The sequence below is a fragment of the Carya illinoinensis genome, chromosome 1, assembly GCF_018687715.1.
Source record: "Carya illinoinensis cultivar Pawnee chromosome 1, C.illinoinensisPawnee_v1, whole genome shotgun sequence".
Classification (NCBI taxonomy): Eukaryota; Viridiplantae; Streptophyta; class Magnoliopsida; order Fagales; family Juglandaceae; genus Carya; species Carya illinoinensis.
Genome location: NC_056752.1, coordinates 37,659,855 through 37,678,280, shown reverse-complemented (window position 1 = coordinate 37,678,280; position 18,426 = coordinate 37,659,855). Strand labels below are relative to the sequence as shown.

Below are 18,426 nucleotides of genomic sequence, written 5' to 3'. Positions count from 1 at the left end.
TTTAAAATTTTAATATAAAATAAAATAAATAATTCAATTTTCTTAATTTTAAAATAAAAATCAGATTAAAAAAAGATATTATAACAATATTTTATTCAACTCGTAATTTTTATTTCAATTTATCTCATCTCATCTTACAAAACAAACAAGAATTACCTACTCATTTTCCTTTTTTATTCCTTTATTACCTTTTTTATCTTATAATGTTGGCAAATTATCATATATTAATATAAGAGGAACTTACCGAGAATAGTTCTTAGTCAGAACCAACGATCTTAAAAACATCTAATGTGCCCAATGAAAAGGATTTTAACATGACTCCAAGGTAAGGCAAACAATTATCACATGAAAAAGGTTTGTAACATACCTAATTCTAAGAAACCTTGCAATGTTGTAATAGTTGTGAGGATAACCAATATCCGAGACTCGGAAGAAATATTATTGGTATATCCAAGAAACATCGTGACTGTACAAGACCCGTAGTGGGAAGACGACTTGAAAGGCATTAAAATGTGAACATAACTGATGGCACAGATTACCAACCACGCCACAATTAGGATACGGTCACGTATTAAAGCAGCAGCTAAAGCAAATAGCTGGCCCCAGTGAAACTTGCCACAGAATCAAGGCAGCCGACAAAAGTCGGGTAAAGAAAACAAGGTCTAGACCAAAATGTGTGCGTGCGTGCGTGTGAGAATACAGCAATCCATGCCACTCGAAAGTCAATGCGAGTACATTGAAGAGAATACACGGAAGAAACCATAATTTCCATCCCAAATCAACAGTGAACAACTCTGGTTAATCACCACAGCAAACACCCTTTCCGATACTGAATTTCCAATATCGAACACTTGATTAGAATGGCAAATTCCATCTGTAAAAATGTTTGGATTTGTATACAATAAGTTAGGAACTGGTAATACATGTGACAAGTTGGCCTGCTGTTGTTTCAGGGGATGATAGCTGTTTCAGGATAATTGGAAATGGTTTCTGGATATTGAAATGTGGAACAACTTATGGTTCGATAGTCGATTGATGGCACGAGTCTATGCCATCTTTGAGATGCTTGCCTCGGCACTTCAATCACTGGCAGCACCGCAACAAGATCAATTTGCAAGATGCATTCCCACACGTGCCACAAGAACTTACTTTAATTCATGTCATTTTCTCTTTTCTGCAGCCTGCTCATCACAGAAGCAAATGAAGTAAGAGGAGGAAAATGAGTGATGTAATGGAGTGGTTTAAAAAGATCAATACTTTTCAAAGTATCTTCTTACACCACTTTTTAAAATATTAAAAGGAATTTAAACGTGTCCTACAAAGTAACATCAGTTCCTCTTTGGACAGGTCCATCCTATAGATAGAGTTTAACGGATACCAATAAGAAACTGCCACTTCAGCATTCAGAAAAATAAAGTCTAAACCTGCTCGCACCCACCTCTCCCTCCCTTCGATGGAAACACAAAAACGCCTCACAGTGGTCTGCGCCTCTCTCTCTCTCTCTCTCTCTCTCTCTCTCTCTCTCTCTCTCTCTCTCTCATTTTCTTCTTTCCATCTTCCCAGAATGCGACCTTCGTCCCCCCCTCTCTCTCTGAAACATTTATTCTCACAGTGGTTTACACTTGCTCACATATATCTACCCGAATCCCACAAGCCGTACGCCACTTGATGGGCTCCAATGTGGACTGAATTTTAAAGATCCCTCGCAAGTTTCAAATGGGGCAATGATAGAATTGAGAGCTAAGAAGAGCAAAAAAGCAATGCAAGGATTAATGCAATCCACTTGGGTCGAGTCTAGTAAGAGACCAATATTCAAGATAGGCTTGAGAGAAGAAGATCCAGTTTTCATTCATATGATACGCTATGAAAGACATGGCTTGGGCTTATTGTTATTGAAGACCTCAGACTTATTTATTTCATTAAAAGAGCATATCCAATATTATTGTTGGGTCTTAAAACGAGTCGATTGGAGTTCACATCACCACTAGCCCCATCACACCCTATCGCAACAACTGCCTTCCATTCCTCCTCCTTCATCACCTCCACACAGCAATCGGGAAATATTAATTCAGATAACTCTACTACTCCCCCACTTGTTATTACTTACTCAAAGAATTCGATAAATTAAAACACCCATATAAATGATTATTAAAATAATAATAATACTACTAATAAAACAACTGGCTATTAGACTTCTAAACAACCCAAATCAAAATCATTACTTGATAGCTGCATCAAAAAAAATCTACAGCTACATATATTTGCTGAGGCTGCTTCATGCACGAGTAACAACATATCCATGAAATGAATTCACATCTTGTAACAATGCCGCTCGCATATGCCCAAGATGCATGCAAATCCACACACATTTGGTTCAAGTTCCCAGGAACAATGGAAAGCACAGTTTTGAAAAAGAAAAAAAGAAACATCGCACTCACCTGAAAATTCACACGATTAAAATCAATCCCATGCCTAAAAATAAAAACCCCTCCAATTAGCGGCAAACGAAGGGAAAAAGAGAGAGGGGGGGGGGGGGGGCAGACCAACCGGGAAAACCAATTTTGTTTCAGCGAGAAAGGGGGGTGGGGTGCAGACTAAGAAGAAAAAAAAAAATCCTCTGAAATGCATACCACAGGCCAACCCATGTATGGCATACATGGCACCTTTTTATTGGACTCTATTATATGGAGAAAAATGGATTAGCCTGTCTGAAGTTATTCTCAAGTAATATACCCAGCTGATTAAAGATCAGTCAACCTGTACCGGTACAATTATGATAACCATAGATAAATTGTAATTTACATCATGAGTGTATTAGATTATTGCTTTTAATATTGACATTTTTATGGAAAACAATAACAGCAGTTACTTGTGTCCTATTGTAAGTCAAAGTAGAAAAATATCTACAATCTTCAGTTAAAAAAGAACCATGCTGTACAAAGAAGTCACTGAAGTTGGACTACAGTAGTTGGTATTGCAAACAATCTTATCTATGTGAAGTTGTAACATACGGGTCCAAAATTACGGATTAGAATGATTATTTTTATAAATTATTATTATTATTATTAGTATTTATATTATCTGTTTTGAGAAAGTGATTGTATTTGTGTAACATATGGGTCTTAAGATTAGGATTTAAATTTGGATTATTATTATTATTACGATTATTATTATTATTATTATTAGAAAACCAATGAATATGTTATGGGTTTAAAATAACATTACTACTTATTAATCTTAGTATAGCTTTGTTAAATTATTTTTATGGCATGATTCTAAGTAATTAGAATACTATGACGTATTTTCCTAAAAATGTTAGTGACGATTAGTGCCGCGTATAGGTCACGAGCTACAACGTGAGGTTGTAGAAGTATCATTAAGAGGTAAGTACAATGTTCATAATTATATGCGTGCTGTAATTTTCCTGATTGTACATGAAAAGGTGATATTTAACTACACTATGCTACGCTACGAGCCAAGTCAAGGTTAGACCCCATTTCACGAATCTCGATGAATTTCAATGATATGTTGTGATGCTATACTATGCTGGTATGGATTGTTGGATGGATGAGATGTTATGAAATTCAAATATATGCCATGTAATGTTCATGTAAGATTTAGATCATATATACCATGTAATGTTCATGTAAGATTTAGATCATGTATACCATGTAATGTCCATGTAATTTTTAGATCATGTTATGGCATGCCTATGTCATGCTATGCAGTATAAGACTCATTAACATGCCATGTATAATGTTATACCATGCACAAGAGTATGTTGTGCCAAGTAAATTCATGAAATAAAACATGTTCTCATGCATTAGGAAAGCTAGTAAGAAAACACATGAAGATATGATGTTTTGAGGTGACATGGACCCAAGCGTGTTTTACCACAGGTTATGATATGTGGTGCCACGGACTCAAGCGTAGTTACCATATGTTAGGTGATAACACGGACTCAAGCATGTTTCACTACATGTTATGACACATTAGACGGTGTCACGGATTCAAGCGTGGTTTACCACATGATTAAGTGATCACGTGGAAGCAAGCGTGTATCACTACAGGATATGACATGTTAGACAGTGCCACGAACTCAAGCGTGGTTCACCAGATGATTAGGTGATCACACGGAAGCAAGAGTGTATTACTACAGGATATGACACATTACACGGTGTCACGGACCCAAGCGTGGTTCATCTCACGTCACAACAATCATATGCGGTCAACAAGAATTGGGCCGATTCACGCATGTAATGATGGTCACTAATAAGTGAAATACAAGATGAACAAGTCATGTATGATTGTTAGGAAAAGTATGGAGTCAGTTTCATGCATCATGTTTCATGAAATTCCACGATGTTGTTAATTCCGCATATGCATTAGGAAAGCTAATAAGAAAAAAATGAAGATATGATGTTTTGAGGTGACATGGACCCAAGCGTATTTTACCACAGGTTATGATACGTGGTGCCATGGACTCAAGCGTAGTTACCATATGTTAGGTGATAACACGGACTCAAGCATGTTTCAATACATGTTATGACACATTAGACGGTGCCACGGACTCAAGCGTGGTTTACCACATGATTAAGTGATCACGTAGAAGCAAGCGTGTATCACTATAGGATATGACACATTAGATGGTGTCATGGACTCAAGCATGGTTCACTAAATGATTAAGTGATCACACGGAAGCAAGCATGTATTACTACAGGATATGACACGTTACACGGTGTCACGGACCCAAGCGTGATTCACCTCATGTCACGACAAGCATATGCAGTCAACAAGAATTGGGCCGATTCACGTATGTAATGATGGTCACTAATAAGTGAAATACAAGATGAACAAGTCATTTATGATTGTTAGGAAAAGTATGGAGTCAGTTTCATGCATCATGTTTCATGAAATTCCACGATTTTGTTAATTCCGCATATGTAATGATACATTAAATTTTATAAATCAAGCCTAATATGAAGCTAAATTAAGTTTACATTATGATTATGCTATTACTGAGTCTTCGACTTATTTGTTTTCTGTCTTTATGTTTTTACGTCTCAGATGTTGATTGTGAGGACGCAGAGCTAGAGAGCTAGGAGTAGATTAGTTCAGAAACCTAGATTAGAATAAGTGTTATTTCCACAAGAAGTTAGCTTATGATTATAATGTTTAATTAAGTGATCACCACATAGGACTAGTTTATGCCTTTACATTATGTTTTCAGCCTTATGTTAGCAAAGACACTTATTTTTAAGTTAATTGATTATTCAATAAATGATGTATTTTTCATGACTTCAAATCTCTTCACCGAGCATCACGTTATGAATGTTCGTAATATTCCTGACCTACGAAAAGGGGTGTTACAATTTGATTGGGTTTCTTCCATTGTCTACACTCGTATATCCCTCTGTTTGTTTTTCAAAGTTGAATAGTTTCCTATTTGGTAACCAATTCACGTTCCAAAAACCACTCCCATAAATCCTCCCTTTTCCCTCACAATATTCCCATCATCAAACCAGCAGCCCCCTTGCGGCCAAATCATTTCTCACAGTAAGCCCACACTTTGAAAACAAAAGCCCTGTTGCCTTCCTTACCTTCCTTACAGCAAACCAGCCCTCAATAGAGCCCCGTAGCCCCTCCTCTTAGCAAACTGAGGTTCTCTCCTCATTGGAAACCACCACAGAGCACGCCGACGGTAAGCCCCCCTTCCTCCACCGCGTGCATTGACCCATATCTCTTTTTCGTTTCCCTTTCCACCATTATGAACCAACAATTGTGTGTGTTGTTACCGCCGCCCATCGTCGACCTGAAAGGACGTTGGACCACCACAGGGTAACCCAGAAACTACCGGCCAACAGAGTCCCATTGGATCCCCACTATTCCGGTAAGCCCACGACCATCTGCCACTCTCCTCTTTTTTTGTTACTTTCAGTTTGACAGTTTCTCTCTCTCTCTCTAAACTCTCTCCCTATGTCGCACCACAATGCTCAGAGAAGCCTCCTATTGCATTGTTGTGACTCTCTACTACCACCCAGACCCACCATCACAATTGGTTCTCCTCCTCTCTCTCAGTGAAAGCACTAGTAGTGGGCTCAACAAAATCAAAATTTGGCCAAAGTTTAGCTAAATTACACAAAAAATAGTTGTAGTGGACTCAACAAATGAACAATAATTTTAGCTTTCAATATTTTCACTGGCCAAATTTATTGAGCCCCAGCTACTGGCCAAAACAATATTTTGGCATAAAAAATTATCCTCCTGCGTGCTATTCCTTTCGCGCATTTCACTTGAAGCACAATTTCATTTCGCGCTTTTCATTCGCTTTGGTCTTCTCCCTCACTCCTGGGCTACGCGACCAATTTTCACAAAGACACTTGAGGCATATGGCAGGTAAAGTCGGTCTTCTCCCTCACTCCTAGGATTACTTCATACGGTTTTTCATCATATTCTCAAAACATTGCATACGATAGTTCCATCCATTTATCACCTCCGATTTCATCTTCATCTCCAAATACAAGTAAACCCACGCCCATATCCTTGCAGGTGACCGACAATTTCATCTATTTATAAACCCATTTACTTGTATTCAGAAATTATTTTCCATACTAGCAGCCGAAGCATTTACATTATTTTCCATATCAGCAGCTGAACCATTATGTTCCATTCACTTGTAAACCCAGGTGACCCACGATTTCATCTATTTATAAACCCATTTACAGGTGACCCATGATTTCATTCCTTTATTTTCATCTTCATCTCCGAATACAAGTAAACCCACGCCCAAGCTGATTTCATCTTCATCTCTGTTTTTTTTTTTTTTTTTCCCATAAAATGGAATGTGGATGTCTTAGTGTTCTTTTCTGGAATGTGGAAATCTGGTTTGTTGGTTCGTGGGCATTGTTGGTTTGTGATGTTTGGGCATTGGAATGTGGAAATCTGGTTTGTTGAGTAATGTGGAAATCTGGATGGAGAAGGAAGAAAAGGGAATGGATTTCTATTGGGAGTGCAGGGGTGAGGCCGGAAGAGATAGTTATATGTGATTTATTCTGTGGCTCCTCTTGTTTCACATGACTTCCCTTTAAAATTATAATTAAAATAAATGAAAGTTTAAAATCAATATTTTAATAGAATAGTGATAGATTTGTTGAGTATATTATTTGGTGTTGTTGAAAAGTGGCTAGCTAAATTTGTAAAAGTGAATTTTCTAATCAAATTTTGGTCAAAGTTTGTTGAGGCTACTACTAGTGCTCTGAGCATCGCACGATCCTCCCCTCCCATAAGCAATAAGCCTATGTGCTTCTCTTCCTTCATTTGTTTTGTTTCAGCCTTCCTAAAAAGCCCATGCATTATTATTGAGTTTTACACAAATGCCCTTAAAACCCTTGTTTTGTAGGCTTCCGTAAATCCTCTTGAAGAAACTTTTTAGAGTAATTACATTTGTGCCCTACAATGTCTATGAAAGATTTCATGTTTTAAACTTGTTCATTACGTCGGCTGATTTCCTACGTGGCTGGGTTTGAGGTCAATTAAACATGTAATTTTAAATTGGACTTGCCTTATTTGTGGGCTTGTTTTAAGAGTTATTACTCTAATGGTCTACATTATGTTAATCAGGGTGAAGTTTACAAACCATTTTACAACAGTAAGTTTTAAGGGATTTAAAACATATATTATTGGGTAATAAATTATGGTTAGCCTATAGTATCATTGAGTCTATTTTGTGAAGTTAATATTCCATTGTCCATTTAGTCGGAGTTAATCATTATGTTATGCCTTGAATAGAAAATTAAGGAATGTGTTATGAGTTTGAATAATATTATTATGTAATAATCTTAGTATAGCTGAATATTTATTAAATAATCTCTATGGTATGATTCTAAGTAATTAGAATGCTACGAAATGTTTTCCAAGAAACAATAGTGACAATTAGTGCCTCGTATAGGTCACGAGCTACGACATGAGATTGTGGAAGCAACACAAAGAGGTAAGTAGTATGATCATACCTTATGTGTGCTGTAATTGTTCAGTTTTTGTATGAAAAAAATGTGATGTTTACCTATGCTATGCTACGAGCCAATTCAAGGTTAGCCCCTTTTCACAAACCTCTATGAATTATGATGTTATGCTTTTAAATGAGCCTATGTATGCTATGCTGATATGGATTGTTGTTAGATGGATGAGATGTTATGAAAATCACATATGTGCCATGTAATGTTATGTCATGCCGTGTAATTTCATGAAGTCAAACATGTTCACATGCATTATAAAAGTTAATACGAAAATACATGAATGACAAGCAACCTTTAAAATTGGCCTTAAGTTATCGGTGGATGTGCAAGCCACGGATTTAAATGTTGTCCACCACATGAAAGATATGATGTTTTATGGTGACATGGACCCAAACGTGCTCCACCACAGATTATGTTATGCAGTGTCACGGACTCAAGCGTAGTTCACCATATGATAGGTGATAACATAGAGCCAAGCAAGTTTCACTACATTTTTTTTTATGTCGGGGAACCTCTCTAAAGTAGGACCCTTCGGATCCACCCCTACAGAGTAAACCCCGATCCCGTGCACCACACTCTCAGAAGTTTCTCTACACGAAATTGATTAAATCGGAAGTTTCACTACATGTTATAATATGTTAAACGGTGTCACAGACTCAAGTGTGGTTCACCATATGTTAAGTGACAAAACGGACCCAAGCGTGTTTTACTACATGTTATTATAAGTAACACAGTGCCACAGACCTAAGTGTGGTTTACCCTATGCTATGATATGTTATGTACGATCAACGAGAATTGGACCAATGCACACATGTTATGATAGCCACTATGTAAGTGAAAGACAAGATGAATAATATACATACAAATGATAGGAAATGCATGGAGTCAATCATTCATGCATCCACGTTACATTTATCGCCATGATCATATATGATTCCACTTATGTTACTAATGAATGGTATATATGTTATGTGAATGTGTGTGACAATATATGTAAGTTTTCAAAATTAAGCCAAATGTGAAATTAAGTTACGTTTATAGTATGATGTGCTATTACTGAGTCTTGATTTTATGTTTTAATGTTCCAAATGATGGTTTTGGGGATACAGAGCAGGAGTGCTAGGAGTAGAATAAAATTTCCAAAGGCTTAGTGTATGATTTAGACATTTAAGTAGTGTTGGTATCACATAGAACTAGCTTATGTCAATTCTTTTATTTTTCAAGCTTTTATGTATGAAAGACTGTCATGCTAGGTAAGTTTTATGATTCAACAAATGAGTTATTTTATGAGACTGAATCTCTTTACTGGGTGTTATGTTACGAATGTACGTAATATTCCTAACCTACGGGAAGGGGTGTTACAGAAGTTCATCAAGCTAATACTAACTTTTGATAGCACTTCAAATAAAAATATAGTCTTCAATCGTAAAAAAACATAGATCTTACCTTTTGGAGTTTCATTAAAATGGCATCTTCAAAAGCTATATAACCAGCCCCAAACAAATTACTCAGCCTATCAGGTTTTGCAGATCTTGATGCACTTGGAGCCTCTGTCACCATTGGTGGTTGAAGAGGTAATACCAGCAATGGATTAGAAAGATGACCAGACACACTTCCCGTAGCAGCAACCTAGCAAAAAGAAAACCAAACATTAGTGGCATCAAAGAACCAAAAAGCAATACTACACCTCAAAGGATGAATATATAGTATTATCATATCAAGCTCACTACTGCATCTTTATTCTCCATTACAACAAGGGCTGAACCTTTTTTCTTAGCACTCTTAATGACAACATCTTCCACCTCACCAAACTTCAAAAACAACTCTCTCAACCCCTCTGCTGTGTAATCTTCACCTATCTTCTCCCATGAAACCTTAAGAAGCTTCTCCTTATCCACCCAAGGCTTAGTAATACTTGTACTCTCCTTCTTCACACCTGGGAACTCTCTAATTGTAGCCAATGTCATATTTTCTCCTTTACTTGCATACATTGCTCGTATTCTTGCAATCTCTTCTCTCAACTTCTTAGCAATTCTATCCTCTTCTTCTCGCTCTTTTGCAAAAGGGTCAGGAGCAAAAGCTGCCCACTCCCTTTCCTCAAGGTCAGAAAACATCTTCTGTCTCTTTGCATCACGCCTGGATTCCTGCTCTGACCGTCGATGTTGTTGCTCACGCTTAACCTGAAGAAGATCATCGAACAGTTTCCTGGCCTTTTCATCCTTGAGAATCTCGTAGGATGACTGGAGCCTTTGAAAATTTGCAAGGGCTTGCTTGTTGCCTGGCATCTTATCTGGGTGCAATTCCAAAGCTTTTGATCTGTATGCCTTCTTATCTGGGTGCAATTCCAAAGCTTTTTATCTGTATGCCTTCTTAATTTCATCCATGCTAAGCTTGGCACCTTCCTCACCTGAGAGCAGCCCAAGAACACCATAATGATCTACATCAATATCCATATCTAACGACACAACACTACGCAGTTCTGCAAGCAAAAGGGGTCATAGATTTTCATTCAGAACTTTATCAAACACTTTTATGACGAAATTGAAATGACGCCCCAAAAACTATTTACAGCAAGTAAAAACTTGCCGGAAAAAGTCCTTTAGATAATTTTTAAAAATATATATATATAATGATCTGATCAACAAATCCTAAACCAGATTTTATTTCTAAATATCAGTTGTCCAATTGGGCATTAAAAATGCTTTAAATATAGAAAACTAGATGTCCAGTGTGGGATTAGAAAAGTTATCATAATCAAAATCGAGACATGGCACACAGCATGGTAAACACAACTTAAAAACATCTTAAGCCAAATTACAGGTTACAAGCAATTTAAAGAATAGAACTCATATTTTTTTAATCAACAAGTTGACCACCAGGCTGCACCCTAATGGATGGAAATAGGAGTTATCATATCCAAAGAAGTTGCACAAAACTGATTTGGTAATTACACCTTAAGTGCAACAGAGAATTCTGAATGCTCTTTGCTTTCACAATTCATGCAAACCACTGGGAGAAGTGTTGATAGAATTACTGTAAGGTCCAGCAAGCCATCACAAAAGTAAACTAGCACCAAATGAATTATATTTGTCTAATAGTTTCAACATAGGATATCAACAATCGTGAAGTGAACTGCAATGCTTCAATAGAATTGAAAAGTCTGATAACAGTTTAATTTAAGTAGAAAATCGCAATAAATAAGAAACATCCATAGTAATTGGTCTAAAGCACAAAGAACAGAGAAATTTGATAAATAACCATCACTAGAATAAGCAGCCAAGCAAGAAACTCACTAGTCAAGCAAATGTGAGCCTATTGAAACAAGTAGGCTTGCTGCAGGTCTTTGCCAATCAGGATTTTGCTCCTATATCAAAGAGAATCATAAAAGTTGTACCAAGGAAAAGTCAATTGAGTGTGAAAAGGCCACTTGTAAATTGCAAGCAGCAAGCAACAGAATCACCAATATAATTTTTTTTGTAAGTTGATATCAATATAAATAATAACTAGAAAAAATAACTTTTCATGAGAAAAAACAGAATAATAATATAAAGCAAAGATCATAAAGCAGAGAATAGAAACAATTTCACAACCTAACAACAGATTGCTTCCTATATCCAAACAAAAACAAAACTCAAAATCCAACCTCAATGCAATCCTAATTCACAAATGATATCATCCTTGGAATGCTCAAAACAAAATCCCAGCAAAGTATTGAAGAATCATTAAGAAGAAGAACCGAGATACATTTGTTCTACAATAGTTGAATTAAAAAGGCAAAAATTCACTTTGATCCAAGGAAAACATAGAGGGAAAATGGTATGGTGGATTTTAAAACAAAGGGGGAAAACATAGGTTTGATGAAAAATAATCACAGTATACGATGTCTATTTTTTGGATAAATAAAAGTAAAGAAAAAAGATTATGCATGAAGTGTAACTATTAAGCTGGTTACAAAGAGAACAGAGCATGTAGCTGTCATGGTGGGCTTTGGACATAGTCTTAAGCAGCTGGTGTGCTTACTTTATCAGTCAAATGATATGATTTCTCAGGAAAAATATGTCAGATATGAAAAGAAGATAATACGAGAGAGAGAGAGAGAGAGAGAGAGAGAGAGAGAGAGAGAGAGAGAGAGAGAGAGAGAGAGAGAGAGAGAGAGAGAGAGAGAGAGACATCTCTACATAGGGTTTATCCATGTTATAGGAATCATGAAAGCTGAAAAACATTATACAACTATGCAAACCCATGTCTTCAACCCCTATGAATAATTTTTTTTTTTTATACATAAAAGAGATTTTATTCAAAGTAAATAGGCATAGCCCAAGTACACAGGAAGTATACAAGAGAATACACCTAAGTATAATCTAAAGCAAAAACAGTACTAAGAAAAAGCATTACAAATGTTGATATCCCTCACAAGATTATTCACCCAAAAATTTGAAGTGTTGAAGAAAAAGTCCCTAAATTCCCTCCTTCTGCGTTCACGATCTTCAAAACACCTCCCATTTCTCTCAAGCCATAAACACCAGAATAAGCATAGGGGAATCAGTCTCCACTCCTCTGAACTTTCTCCACTTCCAGCTGCACCTTGCCAGAAAGCCAAAAATTCCACCACATGAAAAGGCATCACCCAATCGATGCCTACCTTAACAAATAACTCATCCGACAAAGCCGTAGCCATTTCGCAATGAAGAAACAAATGGTTAACAGATTCACCATCATTTTTACACGTGCAACAGTCCATCACATAAAAGCCCATTTTCCTCAAATTATCAGTAGTTAAAACTTTTTCAAGCGATACCAAGCAGCAAAAAAATGCAACTTTACTGGGCACTTTAGCTTTCCAAATACATTTCCAGGGAAATGTTATATTACCATGACTAATTAACACCTTGTAATAGGATTTCACAGAAAATCTGCTTTTCGTATCATGACTCCACTACAACATATCATCCATGTTCTGATCAATCTTAGAATCATAAAGTATTGCATAGAAATCAGCAACTTCACTCACTTCCCAGTCCTGTAAGTCTCTAGTGAATTCCACATTCCAATTTAACATGTTGTTAGAAAACAAGTAAGAATCCGCCACAATAGCCCCTTTACATTTAGTGATCCTGAAAAGGCTAGGAAATGCTAATTTAAGAGCTAAATCACCACACCAAACATCATGCCAAAAAGAAATATTAGACCCCGTCCCCACTTTGAAATTAGTGTTTCTGATAAAGCCCCCCATCCCATTCGAATGACTTCCATAGACCCACCCCAAACACCTCTTTTATTTCATTAGTACACCAGTTCCCCCACATCCTTCCATATTTAGCATCACAAATTTGTTTCCACAATGCATTATTCTCATTGTTATACCTCCAAAGCCACTTCCTGAGAAGAGCTTTATTAAAAAGCGTCAAATTCCGCACACCCAAACCTCCACAAGTCACCGGAGTACAAACCTTTTTCCAATTCACCAAGTGAAATTTTCTTTGCTCTCCAGTACCATCCCATAAGAAATTTCGAAAAATCCTCTCAATTATTTTTACCACCCCCATTGGAATAGGAAAAAGAGAGAGGAAATAAGTAGGTAAATTAGACAAGGTGCTTTTAATTAATGTAACGCTACCCCCTTTGGATAAATAGATCTTTTTCCAACCAGCTAATCTCGTCTCAATCTTCTGAATCACCCCATCCCAAATAGACACAGATCTATGGAGAGCTTCCAAAGGTAATCCAAGGTATTTCATAGGTAAAGAAGATACTTTACAGCCCATAATATTGGCCAAATCATAAATATTGCTGACTGAACCCACAGGGACGATTTCGGACTTATTTAAATTTATTCCAAGCCCAAAAACAGCTTCAAAGCATAACAATAAAGCTCTTAAAGCTCGAAGATGATCCTGATTAGCATCATTGAAAAGTAAAGTGTCATTTGCGAAGAGAAGATGAGAAACAGTGATGCAGCCCCTAAAAACATCTTCCACCTTGAAGCCCCGACATGAAACCTCCATCAATTGCCACTTCAATCATACAACTCAAGGCATCCATGACTAGGACAAAGAGAAAAGGAGACAAGGGATCTCCTTGCCTTAAACCACGGGAACTACTGAAAAAACCAGCCGAACAACCATTCACCAAAATAGAAAACTTGGTCGTCAAAATACAATGTCTTATCCATGAGCACCATTTCTTCCCAAAACCAAATCTCTTAAGCAAGTAGAGAAGAAAATCCCAATTGACATGGTCAAAAGCCTTTTCCATGTCTAATTTAACTAAAATTCCAGATTGACCCGTCCTTATTCTGCTTTCCAAACACTCGTGAGCAATAAGTACCGAATCAAGAATTTGTCTTCTCTTTACAAAAGCATTTTGAGACTTTGTAATAATTTTATCCATAACTACGCTGAGATGGTTGGCTAGCACCTTAGAAATGATCTTATAAACCTCATTAACTAAGCTGATTGGGTGAAAATGCCTTATTTCAACAGCACCCACCTTCTTAGGGACAAGAGCTAAGAAAGTAGTATTAAAACTCTTTTCAAATTTGCTGAAGGAGTAAAATTCATCAAAAACTTTCATAATGTCATCCTTCACAATATCCCAACAAGTTTGGAAAAATGCCATGGAAAAAACCCCTGTGAATAAATAAAATAAGATGACATTTGCACTCTCTATAACAAATAAAGCCCACCCCATACACACACACACTTCATCGATCGTCTCATGCTTCTAGACTTCATTATTTTTGTGTTTCTTCTATATATATGTACTTTGGGGATGGTTTGTTATTGATGGCCATAAAGCGTGAGAATCACAAAACTTTGCAACACCAGGGACATCGTCATAGTGAACGGAATATTTCCAGAACCAGTAATATATGCCCAAGAAAATGATAGAATTATTCTCAAAATTACCAAATAAAAAACTGCAATCCACTGGTAAAAACCCCAATGCTTTCCTCAATTTCAGAAAATAACCAACTTTTAAAGACAGTACGTCCGATATATTATCTCAATGCTGGCAGTACTAACACCATCATACAATTACACATAACATGAATAACATTACAAACTAAAAACAAATTTTGATATAACATATATTACAGGAAAGTTGCATCCAAACTCTCCTTTCCATTTTAATTAAGAACTCATATTTTTTAACTCTGTTTTCATGAAAAGCTAACAGAAAAAATCTCCCAAACATGCTAAAATGGATATCAGTCATGGTATAAGCATTTCGATTGTATAAAATCAGCCTGATAAACAATGGAATTCATTAAGAACAAACTTAAAATAACAAATATCAGCAAGAGGAAAAGTCAAAATTTATAAAAAGAGAGAGTCCCAAAAGCGGGACAAGGAAACCGAGAGATGGAATCGAGAGCGGAATTACCGTAAGCGGGAGAAGAAGATACCTATAACGACATGATGGCCATATCGAGAGTTCGATTCGGCACGAGTGAAATGGGCAGGAACTGCTAAAGAGCAGAAGCTCAGCCTTGGTGAGGGGGAGAGTGAGAGAAACAGACGGAGAGAAGGAGAGAGAGAGAGGGTGTAACGGATTCGGTCTGGTTTTGTATCATTTTTGGAACCGAATCGATTATTGCGATTTTGTATTTTCAATAGCGCCCGTTTGTTTATCTAAATTTAAATTATTTTCTATTATTATTATAATTTTTTTAAATATATATAAAAAATATAATAAATAATTAATTTTTTTAAAAAAATAATATTAAAAAATTATATTATAATAATATTTTATTCAACTTTTAACAAAACATCTCATCTCATTTCATCTGAACTGTGTAACCAAACGAGGCCTAACCGATTATGTACCAATTATTTTCATAAACCGGTACTTCTGGTTTTACCAATTTTGATCCAGTTCTATCCCCATTTTCGATTTTAATATAAATATATTATTATAAGTTATAGGGATTTAATATAGTATTAATATTAGAAAAATTCTATTTGCAGTCTCTATTTGAGAATGACATATGCAGACTTTTTATTAAATGAGAAAAAAATCATTTTAAGAGTGATATTTTTATAGTTTTAAAAATAAAATTGCCTAAACTTGTATTGCAATTCCCAAATATGGACTGCACATAACATTACTCATATTATTACTATATAAAAGTGATTATATAACTATTTACTACTATTTTTGTATTTGACTTTTTCTTAATTTTTTATTTTAATTAATGTTTAAGGAAGTGCCTATTAGTAAAATTCTATATTTTTAAAATTTTTTCTTAATAATTTTTTTAAAAATAAAAACGCATATTGCATTTATTGAAATTGGGGGTTACAATGTAGACTTGCAATTCATATTACAAGCCAACCATAACTTTAAACGATCCCCAGTACACACAAGTGACTGGCATGGCCTAGCCCTTGCTGCAGCCTCTCCAGACTATTGTTTGAGAGACAAACACCACTCTATCCAAAACAAAGTGTAAGCAACCTCCTACAAATTCAAAGAACAGAGGAGTATACACCCTACAGACTAAAAGTCCTAGGGAATAACTATTCAAAGCTAATGTCTAAGAAACTTGTAATTTTATTATACTAAAAACATAAACCAAACAGAGAAACATAAAGCACCGGCAAAGGGCTGCATAGGAGCGTTGGATTAGGGGTGTAAAAAAAACGATAAACCAGATTAGACCAGACCAAACCGGTGGGATCGGTCTGATCCCGAGTTTGGTTCGGTCCGATACCGGTTTTATTTTTCTTAAAACTAGTCAAAATCGGTCTGTTTCCAATTTTTCTTTTTCTAAATCTGGACCGACCTGTTTATATGTATTTTTTAATTTTTTTCTATTGTATATAATATTTATATATGATATATAACTATATATAAAATAGTTTTATATCATATGATAAATTACTAATTAATATAATATTAAAATTTAAAATCTTATATTATTTTTTCTATTGTATTAATAGTTATACTAATACTATATCACTATAGATTATAATATACTATAATATATATTATAATATACTACAATATATTATCACTATAATATTATATACTATAATATACTACAATATATTATCACTATAATATTATATACTATAATATACTATATTATATATATAATATAATATATTAAAACTGAAAAACTAGACCAAATCAGACCGGAAACCGGTAAAACTGGAGTATCGGTTTAGGAGAGTAACCGTTGCGTAATCGATTTTGAAAAATGTAAAACCGGTACATACCACTTCAGTCCTAAATTTTATCCAAAACTGAACTAAACCGGACCGGTTAGACCCCTACGTGAGATTCATCCGCCGCCCTCAGAGCATGAACGACAGTCAACTCTAGAGAAAACGCTTGCCCTGGTCCTAGAGAAGCTGCGCATGGCGGCAGAAATATATCACTAGCGGTGGCATTTGAACTTCATTCATCCCGCTTCGGATCGGGCGTGCGATCCACTCGCCACTGTGTTAGGTAGACTTCTGTTCCCTTCCGACAGATTGACGCATTGGGAGGTCCGTTGTGGTGCGCATGGATGCCGTCAAACTCTAAAAGCCAATAGATCAAAACATCTCTACCAAAATCGCTGAAACCAACCAGATGAAAACCACAAGAAAACCAATGAAAGAAAGGGAATAGTATACTAATTTATTAATATTAATAAGTTATAATGATTTAATATAGTATTAGTATTAATATACTATTATATTCCAATTAATTAAAGTAAAATGTAATTACTATACTAATATATATTAGTATTACTAATGCATTATATATTTATCAAAACGATTCAAATGAATATGTTGAGAATTTATTAGCCCTAAAAATGTAATTAATATATATATATTTTATATTAATAACATATGATCAAACAAATATTAATGTTTAATATTATAATTTTATGTTATAAATTATAATATAAAATTATTTCATATATAATGATATATTATGTATAAAAAATTATATTAAAAATTAAATATATATATATATAAACACGAACCGGTCCAATCCAATTCGATCCTAAAAATCCTAAAATTTAAATCGGACCGATTATATCTAGTTTGTGGAATCATGAAACCGATCACAGACAAAATCGGTCCAAAATCGGATCAACAATCTAGTCCGAGTCGATTTTTCGATTTAAACTTTCACCCCTAGACGAGACAAAAAACAAGTATAAGCAAAAGACTAGTATGGGGAAGAATAATGTATCAAAATTTTAAATTTTTAAAAAGTTAGTTTTATAAAATAACCTTGCTACAGCCACATAGAAACGAATAAGCAATTTTTTTAATTATTTTTTTGCTTTTTTTATATTTTTGTTATATTTTTAAGTATTATTTTTTTAAAAATACTTACTTAATTAATAAGTAAAAAAATCAAATAAAAAAAAATCAGTGGCTAAAGCCCATATTAAAAAATCGGTGAC

The 18,426-nt window shown here is 35.3% G+C and overlaps 2 protein-coding genes across 10 annotated transcripts; both read right to left on the bottom strand.

The window, feature by feature from the left end:
• Positions 1-798: 798 nt before the first annotated feature.
• On the bottom strand, positions 799-15,608 carry LOC122317320. 9 transcript variants are annotated; one of them, XM_043134367.1, is made up of 6 exons: positions 15,402-15,608; positions 12,430-12,593; positions 11,309-11,379; positions 9,743-10,422; positions 9,462-9,644; positions 799-1,181 (listed from the first exon to the last, which is right to left on the bottom strand). In XM_043134367.1, the coding sequence occupies exons 4-6, from the start codon at positions 10,298-10,300 to the stop codon at positions 1,161-1,163; spliced, it is 762 nt and encodes a 253-aa protein (XP_042990301.1). In that variant the 5' UTR covers positions 10,301-10,422; positions 11,309-11,379; positions 12,430-12,593; positions 15,402-15,608; the 3' UTR covers positions 799-1,160. The 9 variants fall into 9 exon arrangements, with proteins under 9 accessions (XP_042990301.1, XP_042990327.1, XP_042990310.1 ...); XM_043134393.1 differs by having other exon boundaries at positions 9,743-10,494; positions 12,411-12,593; positions 15,424-15,608; XM_043134376.1 differs by having other exon boundaries at positions 12,411-12,593; positions 15,424-15,608.
• Positions 12,952-14,020, bottom strand: LOC122296285. The gene is made up of 2 exons (XM_043105895.1): positions 13,380-14,020; positions 12,952-13,129 (listed from the first exon to the last, which is right to left on the bottom strand). The coding sequence occupies exons 1-2, from the start codon at positions 14,018-14,020 to the stop codon at positions 12,952-12,954; spliced, it is 819 nt and encodes a 272-aa protein (XP_042961829.1).
• Positions 15,609-18,426: the final 2,818 nt, after the last annotated feature.

Excerpts from the sequence above, each read along its gene's own strand:
- LOC122317320 (XM_043134367.1), bottom strand. The coding sequence starts at position 10,300 with ATGCCAGGCAACAAGCAAGCCCTTGCAAATTTTCAAAGGCTCCAGTCA. Across the intron at positions 9,645-9,742 it reads TGGAGAATAAAGATGCAGTA|GTTGCTGCTACGGGAAGTGT; the intron begins GTGAGCTTGATA and ends TCTTTTTGCTAG. Across the intron at positions 1,182-9,461 it reads TTTTAATGAAACTCCAAAAG|GCTGCAGAAAAGAGAAAATG; the intron begins GTAAGATCTATG and ends TGTGATGAGCAG.
- LOC122296285 (XM_043105895.1), bottom strand. The coding sequence starts at position 14,020 with ATGGAGGTTTCATGTCGGGGCTTCAAGGTGGAAGATGTTTTTAGGGGC. Across the intron at positions 13,130-13,379 it reads CTCAGGAAGTGGCTTTGGAG|GATCACTAAATGTAAAGGGG; the intron begins GTATAACAATGA and ends TAGCCTTTTCAG.